This window comes from Phyllobates terribilis, unplaced genomic scaffold (genome assembly GCF_046119375.1).
Source record: "Phyllobates terribilis strain yellow unplaced genomic scaffold, ASM4611937v1 Scaffold_1__5_contigs__length_1240528914, whole genome shotgun sequence".
Classification (NCBI taxonomy): domain Eukaryota; kingdom Metazoa; phylum Chordata; class Amphibia; order Anura; family Dendrobatidae; genus Phyllobates; species Phyllobates terribilis.
This window is the reverse complement of record NW_027362761.1, coordinates 709381198-709395242: the sequence shown is the minus strand read 5'-3', so window position 1 is coordinate 709395242 and position 14045 is coordinate 709381198. Positions and strand designations below refer to the sequence as shown.

Sequence of the window (14045 nt, the reverse complement as noted above, 5' to 3'; positions counted from 1 at the left end):
GGCTTTAGAGGACGGCAGAACTCGCTGTGGGCGGGACAGAGAGGCTTCATCTTCTATTAATCTCCCCCAGAGAGTCACCAAGCGCTCCCAGCGACCGCCGCAGATGCCCAGAAAAGGACCCTGAACCTGGAGGCCCATGTTTAGTGGTGTACTTCATTTGAACTGCCTGTTAGTCTTAAGATAGCCTAACATCTTCTCCTGGAAGGAGTCAGGAGGGAAAAACGGGTAGCTCCACTGGGGAGCACATACAAATATCTGATTAAATGTATAGGTCTTAATGCCTTAACTTTGCTAGCACCTATCAACAGAATATTCACCTAGATTTGTTGACCCCACTGTAACCCCGTGGGAGTTTAATGGTTTTGCCTTTCAGTAAGTTTCAGTAATGTTTTTCATAGTCGGTTGGTTAGTCTTTTTTCCTGCAACGCAATTCTCAAAAGGAGTGTTAGTGTTCACGATGCTTAGCTGTCACTTTCCCCCTGAAGGGACACCGCCAGGCGATCGGGTACCCCCATACGCTTGGTTCTACTTAAAATGGTTACTTATACCCCGAACAGTAGTTCTTTACTTACTGTTTCTTTTGTTATGTTTGTTTCACCCTGTTGTCTTTTTCCCACAGTTGCTTCAAATGTCCATCGATGCTTGCAATCATTTCACTCTGAGGGGAGCGGACCGCCAAGAGATTCAACCCAATGGCGACACTTAAGTATGCCTCCTTCAATGTGAAGGGGTTTAACATCCCGGAAAAAAGGGCCCAAATTCTTAGACTACTTCACAAAAAAAAGGTACAGATTGCGTGCTTACAGGAAACACACTTTAAAGAACATCATACCCCTACCCCTAAAAACAAATATTATACCCACTGGCACCTGTGTAATAACACCCAATCTAAGAGTAAGGGAGTTGCTATCCTCATTCACAAAAGCCTGACACACGAGTTTGTCAAATGCATTAAAGATCCAAATACAAGGTATATGCTCCTAATTTTAAAAATTGAAGGCAGACTTTTCACAATCATCAATGCTTATACCCCTAACCAGGGTCAAACTCAGTTCATTCTCGACCTAATAGACAAAGCCATTCCCATTGTCCAGGGTACCGTCATTCTGTGTGGAGACCTCAATTTAACACTAGATCCTACATTAGATAATTCAACAGGAAAAGCATCTCTATCTTATTCAGCTATCAAAAAAGTAAAGAGCGCATTTCTCCAACTACAGCTCTGTGACGTTTGGCGCCTCACACACCCAACTGTCAAAGATTATACCTTTTATTCCTCCCCTCATGATTCTTACAGCAGAATTGACTTTATCCTGGTGCAACACCGAGCCCTATCTTGGCAGCCGGAGACGGAGATAGGGACTATGCTTTGGTCTGACCATGCTCCCATATTCTGTTCTCTCGTTATTCCCAATCTACCCAAGCTTTCAGGGTCGTGGAAACTAAACGAATCCTTGTTACTGGACCCGGTGTGCACCCAGGATGTAACCAACACAATATCAAACTTTGAGAAAGACCACAAATTTGACGTATCTCCCCCCACAATCAAATGGGAGGCACTGAAATGCGTTCTTAGGGGTCTATTTATTGAACATGGCTCCCGATTGAAGCGAGGGAAGGCACATAACCTCAATCTCGCTCTGCGTAAATTAGAAACCCTTGAGGTAGCCCACAAACATGCCCTCTCCACAGCAACACTCCGAGACCTATTAGCAGCCAGACAGGAAGCCAAAAAACTATTAGACTTGGGATATACAGTCATGGCCAAAAGTATTGAGAATGAGACAAATAGTAATTTTTCCAAAGTTTACTGCTTCATTTTTTGTGATGGCAATTTGCATATACTCCTGAATGTCAAAGAGTGATCAGCTTAACAGCAATTACTGTACTTGCAAAGTCAATATTTGCCCAGAAAATGAACTTTAACCCCCAAAACACATTTCAACATCATTGCAGTCCTGCCTTAAAAGGAGCAGCTAACATCGTTTTAGTGATTGATCCATTAACACAGGTGTGGGTGTTGATGAGGACAGGGCTGGCGATCAATCAGTCATGATTAAGTAAGAATGACATCACTGGACACTTTAAAAGGAGGCTGGTTCTTGGTATCATTGTTTCTCTTCAGTTAACCATGGTTATCTCTAAAGAAACACGTGCAGCCATCATTGCACTGCACAAAAATGGCCTAACAGGGAAGAGTATCGCAGCTACAAAGATTGCACCTCAGTCAACAATCTATCGCATCATCAAGAACTTCAAGGAGAGAGCTTCCATTGTTGTCAAAAAGGCTCCAGGGCGCCCAAGAAAGACCAGCAAGCGCCAGGACCATATCTTAAAACTGTTTCAGCTGCGGGATCGGACTACCAGCAGTGCCGAGCTTGCTCAGGAATGGCAGCAGGCTGGTGTGAGTGCTTCTGCACGCACTGTGAGGCGGATACTCTTTGAGCAAGGGCTGGTTTCAAGCAGGGCAGCAAAGAAGCCACTTCTCTCCAGAAAAAACATCAGGGACCGACTGATATTCTGCAAAAGGTACAGGGAGTAGACTGCTGAGGACTGGGGCAAAGTCATTTTCTCTGATGAATCCCCTTTTCGATTGTTTGGGACATCTGGAAAACAGCTTATTCGGAGAAGAAGAGGTGAGCGCTACCACCAGTCTTGTCTCATGCCAACTGTAAAGCATCCTGAAACCATTCATGTGTGGGGTTGGTTCTCAGCCAAGGGAATCGGCTCACTCACAGTCTTGCCTAAAAACACAGCCATGAATAAAGAATGGTATCAGAATGTCCTCCAAGAGCAACTTCTCCCAACCGTCCAAGAGCAGTTTGGCGCCCAACAATGCCTTTTCCAGCATGATGGAGCACCTTGCCATAAAGCAAAGGTGATAACTAAATGGCTCATGGAACAAAACAGAGATTTTGGGTCCATGGCCTGGAAACTCCCCAGATCTTAATCCCATTGAGAACTTGTGGTCAATCATCAATAGACGGTGGACAAACAAAAACCAACAAATTCTGGCAAAATGCAAGCATTGATTATGCAAGAATGGACTGCTATCAGTCAGGATTTGGTCCAAAAGTTGATTGAGAGCATGCCAGGGAGAATTACAGAGGTCTTGAAGAAGAAGGGGCAACACTGCAAATATTGACTTGCTGCATTAACTCATTCTAACTGTCAATATAACCTATTGGTACTCATAATATGATTGCAATTATATTTCTGTATGTGATATAAACATCAGACAAACACTAATAAAAACCAGAGGCCAGCAGATCATGTGAAAATACAATTTTGGTGTCATTCTCAAAACTTTTGGCCATGACTGTAGACGCCATCTCCAGGTCTGTAGCAGTAAGTTCTATGAATATAGCAATAAATGTGGACGCATGCTAGCGAGAGCTCTAAAATCCCAACAAGCCCAAAATCACATCCCAAAAATAAAAGATAACTCGGGTCAAATGCTAAACAAAACGGAAGATATTACAACTGAATTCCATAAATATTATACTCAACTATACAATCTCGATGGTATACCAAACAACACATCCCCTGTTAATACTTCCTTTATAGGGACCGACACGCCTGAAACACAAGCAAAGAACCCTTTAAAAATGTCTCCCGCCACATCTCTAGATGAACCCTTAACAGAGTCCGAATTGCAGTTAGCTACCCAGTCGTTAGCGAGTGGAAAAAGTCCAGGCCCAGATGGATATACAGTCAAATTCTATAAAACATTCCTTCCGCTCCTTTCACCTCTCCTGCTGGGAGGATTTAATCACGCATCCTGCACAAACCCCTTCCCTCCCCAAACTACAGGAGGCACATATCACTGTTCTCCCAAAAAAGGGTGGGGACCCACACTTATGTTCTAGCTATAGACCAATCTCTCTGCTGAACGTGGATCTGAAGATCTACGCGAAAATATTGGCGAATAGGCTGCAACCTTTCTTAACCGCACACATACACTTGGATCAGGTGGGATTCCTCCCTGGGCGGGAAGCTCGGGACAACACTTTAAAGACAATTGACATTATTCATCATGCCCAATCAAGAGGTATCCCTCTACTGATACTCTCTTTGGATGCTGAGAAAGCATTCGATAGAGTCTCCTGGCACGCCATATATTACTCTCTTAAAAAGCTTGGGGTAGGGGACCCTTTTATAGCCAAAATCATGGCCCTGTATCGCAATCCGTCAGCTAGGCTGAAGATAAATGGAACATTATCATCACCTTTCATAATAACCAATGGGACAAGACAGGGATGTCCTCTGTCCCCTCTGTTATACATCCTAGTGATGGAGCACCTGCTCTCATCAATCCGCGATAATCCCAATATTAGGGGGATTGGGGTGGGAGGCACCGAGTACAAGTGCTCTGCATTTGCTGATGATGTCCTGCTATATATCACTCAACCACATATATCCATCCCTGCTGTTATGGCTGAAATAGATCACTTTGGTACATGGTCAAATTTTAAAATCAATGCAGCGAAGTCTGAGGCCCTCGATGTCTCCCTCCCCAAATCCATACAGGATTCCATCCAGTCCAACTTTCCCTTTGCCTGGCCCTCACAGAGTATCAAATACTTAGGAATTCGTATTCATAGAGACCTCTCCCGTCTATTTTATCTTAATTTTGGGCCCTCCATAGAGATCTTACTTCTTGGACGGTGAAGGATTTTTCCTGGTTCGGCAGAATAAATATAGTAAAAATGAACGTCCTACCTAAACTCTTATACCTCTTCCAAACCATTCCCGTGGTAATTCCCTCAAATTTTTGGAAAAGACTGCGCAGTAGCTTTTGCAGATTTATCTGGGCAAGTGGGCGTCCACGCATTCGGGGAGATGTTCTGATCAGACACAAACAAAAGGGGGGCCTTAGCCTTCCGGATTGTAGAAGGTATTACATGGCAGCAGTACACGCTAGAATCCTGGACTTCTTCCATCATTCGGAGGGGAAGTTATGGGTCAAAATAGCTCAATCCATTTGTCCTAAAGCTCTTACCACTCTCCCATGGTGCGCCCATTTAACTGTCCCCTCTCTTGGCCTTATGTCATATAGTACTTATGCCACTGCTCTGGCTTTGAGATCCCATAAAAAAAGCTTATCCTTAATCGACCCCCAGGGCCCCTTGCTCCCGATTTCAGATAATCGGGATTTCCCACCAGGACTATCTGCAAATAGATTTCTCGGTTCAAACAAATCCCATCCGATATTCTTTTCTCATGTCATCTCCAACACTTCGCTGCTCCCCCTCAATGACTTGTTACAGGGAAGAGCCACTTCCCCGAAGGCTAATTTTGAATATAGTCAATTACAACACTTCTATTCAACTGTGAAGAAGCGCACACATCTTCATAGAGATCTCACAAACTTTGAAAAATTGTGCCTATCATTGTCACCCCCTACACACTCCATCTCCCTACTGTATAATCTCCTCATTGCCAAGGTAGCTGACAATAGGCCAGGATTCTGCGGTGCATGGGAAAGGGAACTGGGGAAGTCCTTCTCTGACTCCCAATGGGATAAATGTTTCTTCCTAACACATAAAACCTCAATAGGGTCCAAAGCTCAGGAAACCTCCTTCAAAATTATCTCTAGATGGTACCGGGTACCAGCAGTCCTTCATAGATGGTACCCAGTGGTCTCAGACAGATGTTGGAGATGTGGGGAGGGGGAAGGGACAATGTCACACATATGGTGGGAGTGCCCTATAATAAATGCATTTTGGGCAAAGGTGGTTCCCATGATTGAGAAAATAACTGGTTTGACTATCCCTAATACGCCAGAAGCCCTCCTTTTATCAATGTTACCAATAAGTAAACGTAGTTATAAAAGGTCATCAATAGGCTACCTAATACAGGCGGCTAAGAATGTCATTCCACGACACTGGAAAAGCAGAGACCCACCCACTGTGGAGGAATGGTTTGCAGAGATCTCCCTCCTTAATAGGATGGAGCATCTGATTGCCATCTCACCGGCTGATGTTGATAGACACTGTGTGACTTGGAGGGATTGGATGGATTTCCAAAACTCTGACGCCTACCATCTAGCCCCCAACTAAAGTTATCCGGGATGTCGTCACAACAAAGATCATAATCACACTCTATTGATTAGTGGTCTGCCGTGGTCCGCTCCCTCTCTCTCTATCTTTCATATGGAAAAATACATGCTTGATCTGGATATTGATGGAAAACCCTCCCTGTACCCCCCCAATGTACTGTAGTTATGCATAGATTTATAGTTACGTTACCCCTTTTACTATGTATATTGTATTTTCTTGTACTTTTTCAACACAAAAAATAAAAAAACTTGAATTTGAAAAATGTTACATTTGCGCCAAAATTCCAATATTTTCACCAATAAATGCAAAAAACATTAACTAAATTTACCACCAATATAAAGTACAATGTGTCACGGCAAACAATCTCAGAATCACTTGCATATGTTGAAGTGTTCCAAACTTATTACATCATAAAGGGCCACTGGTCAGAATTGTAAAATTGGGTCTGTTCAGGAGGGTGAAAACAGGGTGGGGGGTGAAGGGGTTGATATGAACATACAGGTACTGCTGAAAAGAGCGATACCTGTAGGTCTCACAAAAAACACTTATTCTTTGTCGTTTTTCAGGCAGAATTTGTCTTGAACAGGCACTTACAGTGGTGGCCAAAAGTATTGGCACCCCTGCAATTCTGGCAGATAATGCTCAGTTTCTTCCTGAAAATGATTGCAATCACAAATTCTTTGGTATTATTATCTTCATTTAATTTGTCTTCAATGAAAAAACACAAAAAGAATTGTCCTAAAGCCAAATTGGATATAATTCCACACCAAACCTAAAAAAGGGGGTGGACAAAAGTATTGGCACTGTTTGAAAAATCATGTGATGCTTCTCTAATTCGTGTAATTAACAGCACCTGTAACTTACCTGTGGCACCTAACAGGTGTTGGCAAAAACTAAATCACACTTGCAGCCAGTTAACATGGATTAAAGTTGACTCAACCTCTGTCCTGTGTCCTTGTGTGTACCACATTGAGCATGGAGAAAAGAAAGAAGACCAAAGAACTGTCTGAGGACTTGAGAAACCAAATTGTGAGGAAGTATGAGCAATCTCAAGGCTACAAGTCCATCTCCAAAGACCTGAATGTTCCTGTGTCTTCCGTGCGCAGTGTCATCAAGAAGTTTAAAGCCCATGGCACTGTGGCTAACCTCCCTAGATGTGAACGGAAAAGAAAAATTGACGAGAGATTTCAACGCAAGATTGTGCGGATGGTGGATAAAGAACCTCGACTAACATCCAAACAAGTTCAAGCTGCCCTGCAGTCCGAGGGTACAGCAGTGTCAACCCGTACTATCCATCTGCGTCTGAATGAAAAGGGACTGTATGGTAGGATACCCAGGAAGACCCCACTTCTTACCCTGAGACATAAAAAAGCCAGGCTGGAGTTTGCCAAAACTTACCTGAGAAAGCCTAAAACATTGTGGAAGAATGTTCTCTGGTTAGATGAGACAAAAGTAGAGCTTTTTGGCAAAAAGCATCAACAGAGTGTACAGGATAAAAAAAGAGGCATTCAAAGAAAAGAACACGGTCCCTACAGTCAAACATGGCGGAGGTTCCCTGATGTTTTGGGGTTGCTTTGCTGCCTCTGGCACTGGACTGCTTGACCGTGTGCATGGCATTATGAAGTCTGAAGACTACCAACAAATTTTGCAGCATAATGTAGGGCCCAGTGTGAGAAAGCTGGGTCTCCCTCAGAGGTCATGGGTCTTCCAGCAAGACAATGACCCAAAACACACTTCCAAAAGCACTATAAAATGGTTTGAGAGAAAGCACTGGAGACTTCTAAGGTGGCCAGCAATGAGTCCAGACCTGAATCCCATAGAACACCTGTGGAGAGATCTCAAAATGGCAGTTTGGAGAAGGCACCCTTCAAATATCAGGGACCTGGAGCAGTTTGCCAAAGAAGAATGGTCTACAATTCCAGCAGAGCATTGTAAGAAACTCATTGATGGTTACTGGAATCGGTTGTTCACAGTTATTTTGGCTAAAGGTTGTGCAACCAAGTATTAGGCTGAGGGTGCCAATACTTTTGTCTGGCCCATTTTTGCAGTTTTGTGTGAAATGATCAATGATTTGATTTTTGCTTCATTCTCTTTTGTGTTTTTTCCTTGCAAGCAAATTAAATGAAGATAATAATACCAAAGAATTTGTGATTGCAATCATTTTCAGGAAGAAACTGAGTATTATCTGACAGAATTGCAGGGGTGCCAATACTTTTGGCCACCACTGTATCTAATTACCAAACTCTCTACAGTATTTAAGTTATTTTTTATTATTATTATAGCACCATTCATTCCATGGCACTTTACATGTGAAAGGGATATACATAGCACAATTACAATAAATTTTGAACAATACAAGTCGGCGACTGGTACAGGAGGAGCGAGGACCCTGCTCGCGAGGGCTCAGAGTCTACAGGTTGATCCAGTTTTATTCGCTTTGACCCCTTGTTGTTGATGGGTTTTAGTTATGCCAATGTGCATGGGCTCCTCAGTGAGTGCAGTTGGCACAGGAGTCATAGGTGGAGGTGAAGAGTCAGTGGTACGTTCCTGTCTGCATTCACGCAACCGCTTATGAAGGTTGATTCCAGGGACACGACTGAGTCAAGCTAGTCAGAAGGAGGGAATCGTACTAATATGTTCATGACTTAGTCAAATTCCAGTATGAAACTGATAGCAATGGGTCTGGTCATTCCATTGTGAGTGTGTGGCCCAGCACTAAAAGCCAATACAGTTTTCTTCAGCAGTACATTGCCCAAGTTGTAGGACTCCAATTTGCTTGCTGCAAATTCAGGGTCATCATAACCTGGAGCATCACGGTGTAAGGAGAAGCCCCAAGCCTGGGGATCACACTGCAGGAGGGAAATGATGAGTCCCACACACACTGGCTCCAAGTACAGGATCATATTGGGCGGAGTTTGAAGTACAACCAATAAAAAATGTATTTTGGTCCCCAGAAAAATGATCTGGTAAATTCACTTTAGTTTCAGGAGTAGTAGTCTGTGGTTCTGCAATAGTTGAGGCCTGGGAGGTTTCATGATGTTGAATGTGTGATGCAAGGTCAAGCTATACTGTCATGGGGGCAGTGTATATGGAAGCCTATCCGTAGGAGCTGCCGGCAAAGAGTGGTTTGAATACAGAGTCAAAACCAGATGGTCTGCAGCAGAAACATCAGCCAAGTAAATGATCAGAAAACAGCCTGAGATCAAACAGGAAACTACAGTCATGGCCAAAAGTATTGAGAATGAGACAAATAGTAATTTTTCCAAAGTTTACTGCTTCATTTTTTTGTGATGGCAATTTGCATATACTCCTGAATTTCAAAGAGTGATCAGCTTAACAGCAATTACTGTACTTGCAAAGTCAATATTTGCCCAGAAAATGAACTTTAACCCCCAAAATACATTTCAACATCAATGCAGTCCTGCCTTAAAAGGAGCACCTAACATCGTTTTAGTGATTGATCCATTAACACAGGTGTGGGTGTTGATGAGGACAGGGCTGGCGATCAATCAGTCATGATTAAGTAAGAATGACATCACTGGACACTTTAAAAGTAGGCTGGTTCTTGGTATAATTGTTTCTCTTCAGTTAACCATGGTTATCTCTAAAGAAACACGTGCAGCCTTCATTGCACTGCACAAAAATGGCCTAACAGGAAAGAGTATCGCAGCTACAAAGATTGCACCTCAGTCAACAATCTATCGCATCATCAAGAACTTCAAGGAGAGAGCTTCCATTGTTGTCAAAAAGGCTCTAGGGCGCCCAAGAAAGACCAGCAAGCGCCAGGACCGTATCTTAAAACTGTTTCAGCTGCGGGATCGGACTACCAGCAGTGCCGAGCTTGCTCAGGAATGGCAGCAGGCTGGTGTGAGTGCTTCTGCACGCACTGTGAGGCGGAGACTCTTTGAGCAAGGGCTGGTTTCAAGGAGGGCAGCAAAGAATCCACTTCTCTCCAGAAAAAACATCAGGGACTGACTGATATTCTGCAAAAGGTACAGGGAGTGGACTGCTGAGGACTGGGGCAAAGTCATTTTCTCTGATGAATCCCCTTTTCGATTGTTTGGGACATCTGGAAAACCGCTTATTCGGAGAAGAAGAGGTGAGCGCTACCACCAGTCTTGTCTCATGCCAACTGTAAAGCATCCTGAAACCATTCATATGTGGGGTTGCTTCTCAGCCAAGGGAATCGGCTCACTCACAGTCTTGCCTAAAAACACAGCCATGAATAAAGAATGGTACCTGAATGTCCTCCAAGAGCAACTTCTCCCAACCGTCCAAGAGCAGTTTGGCGCCCAACAATGCCTTTTCCAGCATGATGGAGCACCTTGCCATAAAGCAAAGGTGATAACTAAATGGCTCATGGAACAAAACAGAGATTTTGGGTCCATGGCCTGGAAACTCCCCAGATCTTAATCCCATTGAGAACTTGTGGTCAATCATCAAGAGACGGGTGGACAAACAAAAACCAACAAATTCTGGCAAAATGCAAGCATTGATTATGCAAGAATGGACTGCTATCAGTCAGGATTTGGCCCAAAAGTTGATTGAGAGCATGCCAGGGAGAATTACAGAGGTCTTGAAGAAGAAGGGGCAACACTGCAAATATTGACTTGCTGCATTAACTCATTCTAACTTTCAATATAACCTATTGGTACTCATAATATGATTGCAATTATATTTCTGTATGTGATATAAACATCAGACAAACACTAATAAAAACCAGAGGCCAGCAGATCATGAGAAAATATAATTTTGGTGTCATTCTCAAAACTTTTGGCCATGACTGTACTATCAGGACTAAAGCAGGCCAAAAAGTATGGACCAGGTCTGAAGAACTAAAATTGGTAATAGAATCCCGCCCTGGGTTAACAGCAGTAGACCAAAGACAGAAGTTAACCACCAAGCTCCTAGCCATGTCAGCACCACAAGGAAGCAGAAACCCATAAAGCAGGCATTGATACAGATGTCACAGTAAGGTTACGTTCACATGTTCAGTATGTGGTCAGTATTTTACCTCAGTATTTGTAAGCCAAAATCAGAAGTGAAACAATCAGAGGTAAAGTATAATAAATACAGAAGTGGTGACAGGTTTCTATTATACTTTACCTTTGATTGTTCCACTTCCGATTTTGGCTTACAAATACTGAGGTAAAATACTGACCAAATATTCAACGTGTGAACGTGGTCTCACAAAAACAATCCTCTTACCCTACTCGAGGGCAGCGATGGGCTGCAGTGGTCACATGGATGTAGGTACATAATTGCTGTTGCAAAGTAAACAAAGACCACCAGGGACAACAGGAGTTGCAGAGCTGGATTTTTGTAGTTACAAGAAAAGGCCTCATTCACAAGTCAGGTTTTTTGCATCAGTGTTTTGTGTGCCAAAACCAAAAGTGGAACTAAAGGCCCCGTCACACTAAGCGGCGCTACAGCGATCCAGACAACGATACGAACTGTCAGGGATCATTGCTGCATCGTTATGTGGTCACTGGTGAGATGTCAAACAGTCAGATCTTCCTAACGACGCAGCAACGATGCGGCGACCCGTAACGATCTGTATAACGATGCACGCCTGTGTGTTTCTGTGTCTGGGTCGTTAACAAGGTCGTTGGTAAGGTGTCAAACACACCGATGCATGCTACCCAGCGGGACCTCAACGATCAAAGAAATGTCCAGACCATTCCGACACGACCAGCCATCTCACAGCAGGGGCCTGGTCGCTGCTAAGTGTCAAACGTAGCGAGATCGCTGCTGAGGTCGCTGTTCCGTCACAAAACTTGGGACTCAGCAGCGATCTCGCTAGCGATCTCACTTAGTGTGACGGGGGCTTTACCAAAGAAAAGCTATGATTGAAAGATTTCCACCTGTTCTGTGTTTTTGAGACTCTCCTGGTTTTGGCATACAAAATACTGACAAGTGAATGAGGCTTAAATCTGTAAAACCTGGATAACCCCTTAAATGTGCGCTTTTTTTCAACATCAAGTTTAATAAAAATAAAAAAAACATATCCTGTTAGTACGGTAAAAAATAAACAGGAATAAAGGTTTTGTTAAGGTGGTCTGTTTTGGTTAAGGAAAAAAATGCATTCAGATTTCACATATTGTTTGTCATATGGAAGTTATTGTTGTAAAATTTGGAAAATAAGGACCTTTTACCCCGCAGGTGTCTAATGTAAAATTATGTTCCCTCCCCGTGCTTCAAAAGGTAAAGACTGCAAATCTTACAGATGCTAAGAAACTTAGATTTCAATGAATTAGAAGTGGGAACCTTGTGTGTTAGCAGGCCATTGGTTCACCAACTAACGTGCAGGCTTTATTCTGCAATATACATACTGGAACATCTCCACTTAACACTCTACCAGAGTGATACATCATTACCTAGTCAGTGATCTAGTTTTACGGATATTTACATAAAATGTTATTAGAATAGAATTAGATTTTACCTCAGGAATCAAAACCTCAAAGATAAACCGGGTCTGATCTCCATGCATTAGGTTTCCAGTTTTGCTGCCCTTTTTCACACAGATTGCCTGCAGGTGGCCCGTCACCAGTTCCATCTGCTGTTCATCTTCAATATAGGTGTCTAGGCAGTTTATGTGTCGTTTTGAAGACTGAAACTTTTTTAGCCATTCTGACTTTTTCTTCCCTTCTAAGATGTCATTAAGGTGATTTTCGGCCTCTTTGGCATTCACTATGAACTCCACTAGTTTTTCATTTGCACGGTCCCTGGCGGCCCGCGATCGATCTGGAAGCTGCTTCCTGCTCAACTGTGGGTTATTGTTGAACATGTCTTGCTGAGATTTTGCCATTTCAGGGAACATTACTTCTCTTTTGCCACCTTTCACTTCTCTCCGTACAGGCAAACCTAAAATACACAGCACAACACCAATTACAGAATTGAAATGTGTAATCCAGGCTTTGTATGACATGTTTCATAGAAAATGTTCACTTTTTATTCTCTATAGAGGAAATGTTTATATGGGTTATTTTATATACTGTATATGTTACTGGAGAGAAAATGTGGAGTTTTCACCAAGAACAGAGGCGCTTTGGTACCAAATGACCAAAAAGCATTTATAGTACCGGTGTAGCGCTACAATGCTCTCCTTAATACTGATTTAAGGGGTTGTCCACTAATAGGACAACCCTTTCGTGAACTAAATGTTTGGCTCCGATAAAATAAAAAAACCTATACTCACCTCCAGTGCTGGCACCATTCCAGTGGTGTCCGCACTCGCGGTCCTGAAGCCCTGGTGCGGTGGAATGACACGTGGTGCCCAGCACCCAATCAGCGCTGACTTCCCTGTCCCCACCTTCGTACGGCTTGAACATGAAAAAAGTCCGGGATGCTGCTGCTCTCCGACTTCTCGAACGGTGCCAGCACTGGAGGTGAGTATAGGTTTTTTTATTTTATCGGGGCCAAACACTTTGTGCACTTCTAGGGCAACCCCTTCTTGAACTCTCTCTCTTTAACCTTGCTGTTAATATTACAATACAAATTGAACATTGATATTAAAAGGAGTTTTCCACTTTTAGAAAAATGTACATCAAATGCTTTCTGTAATGTAAAATAAAAGTCAAATCGTACTCACCCTCCCTCCCTCCAGCGCAGTCACCCTGCCACTGCGCAAATTTGTGGTTTGCTTGCATGGTTAACATCACCACTGCAGCCAATCAGTAATCTCAATGGCTTGTACCATATACATTTTTTAAGACTAAAAAAAACAAACAAAAAAAAAAAACACAAAAAGGAACAGACACCCACCAACCCTTCCCTGTGCTAGCGTTGTTAGAATGGCAAAGGGACAATTTTACATACTTTTTTGGAATTGCTTGGTACTTTCTCCCTTTTGGGAGGTAACTCTGGAGGATTATATAGTGGGTAAAATAGAGGGGATACAGCAGGTGTACAGTTGTGCTCAAAAGTTTACATACCCGGCAGAATTTTTCCTTTCTTGGCCTTGTTTCAGAGAATATGAATGAT

The 14045-nt window shown here is 43.0% G+C and overlaps 1 protein-coding gene across 7 annotated transcripts in view; it reads right to left on the bottom strand.

Moving 5' to 3' along the window:
* The window catches only part of PWWP3A (PWWP domain containing 3A, DNA repair factor), a 165832-nt gene that overhangs the window by 24895 nt on the left and 126892 nt on the right, over positions 1-14045 (bottom strand). For all 7 annotated transcript variants that reach the window (XM_073686203.1, XM_073686195.1, XM_073686223.1 and 4 more), the window contains one exon: positions 12505-12926. In XM_073686203.1, the coding sequence (XP_073542304.1) occupies positions 12505-12926 (422 nt within the window). The remainder of the gene's footprint in view (positions 1-12504; positions 12927-14045) is intronic.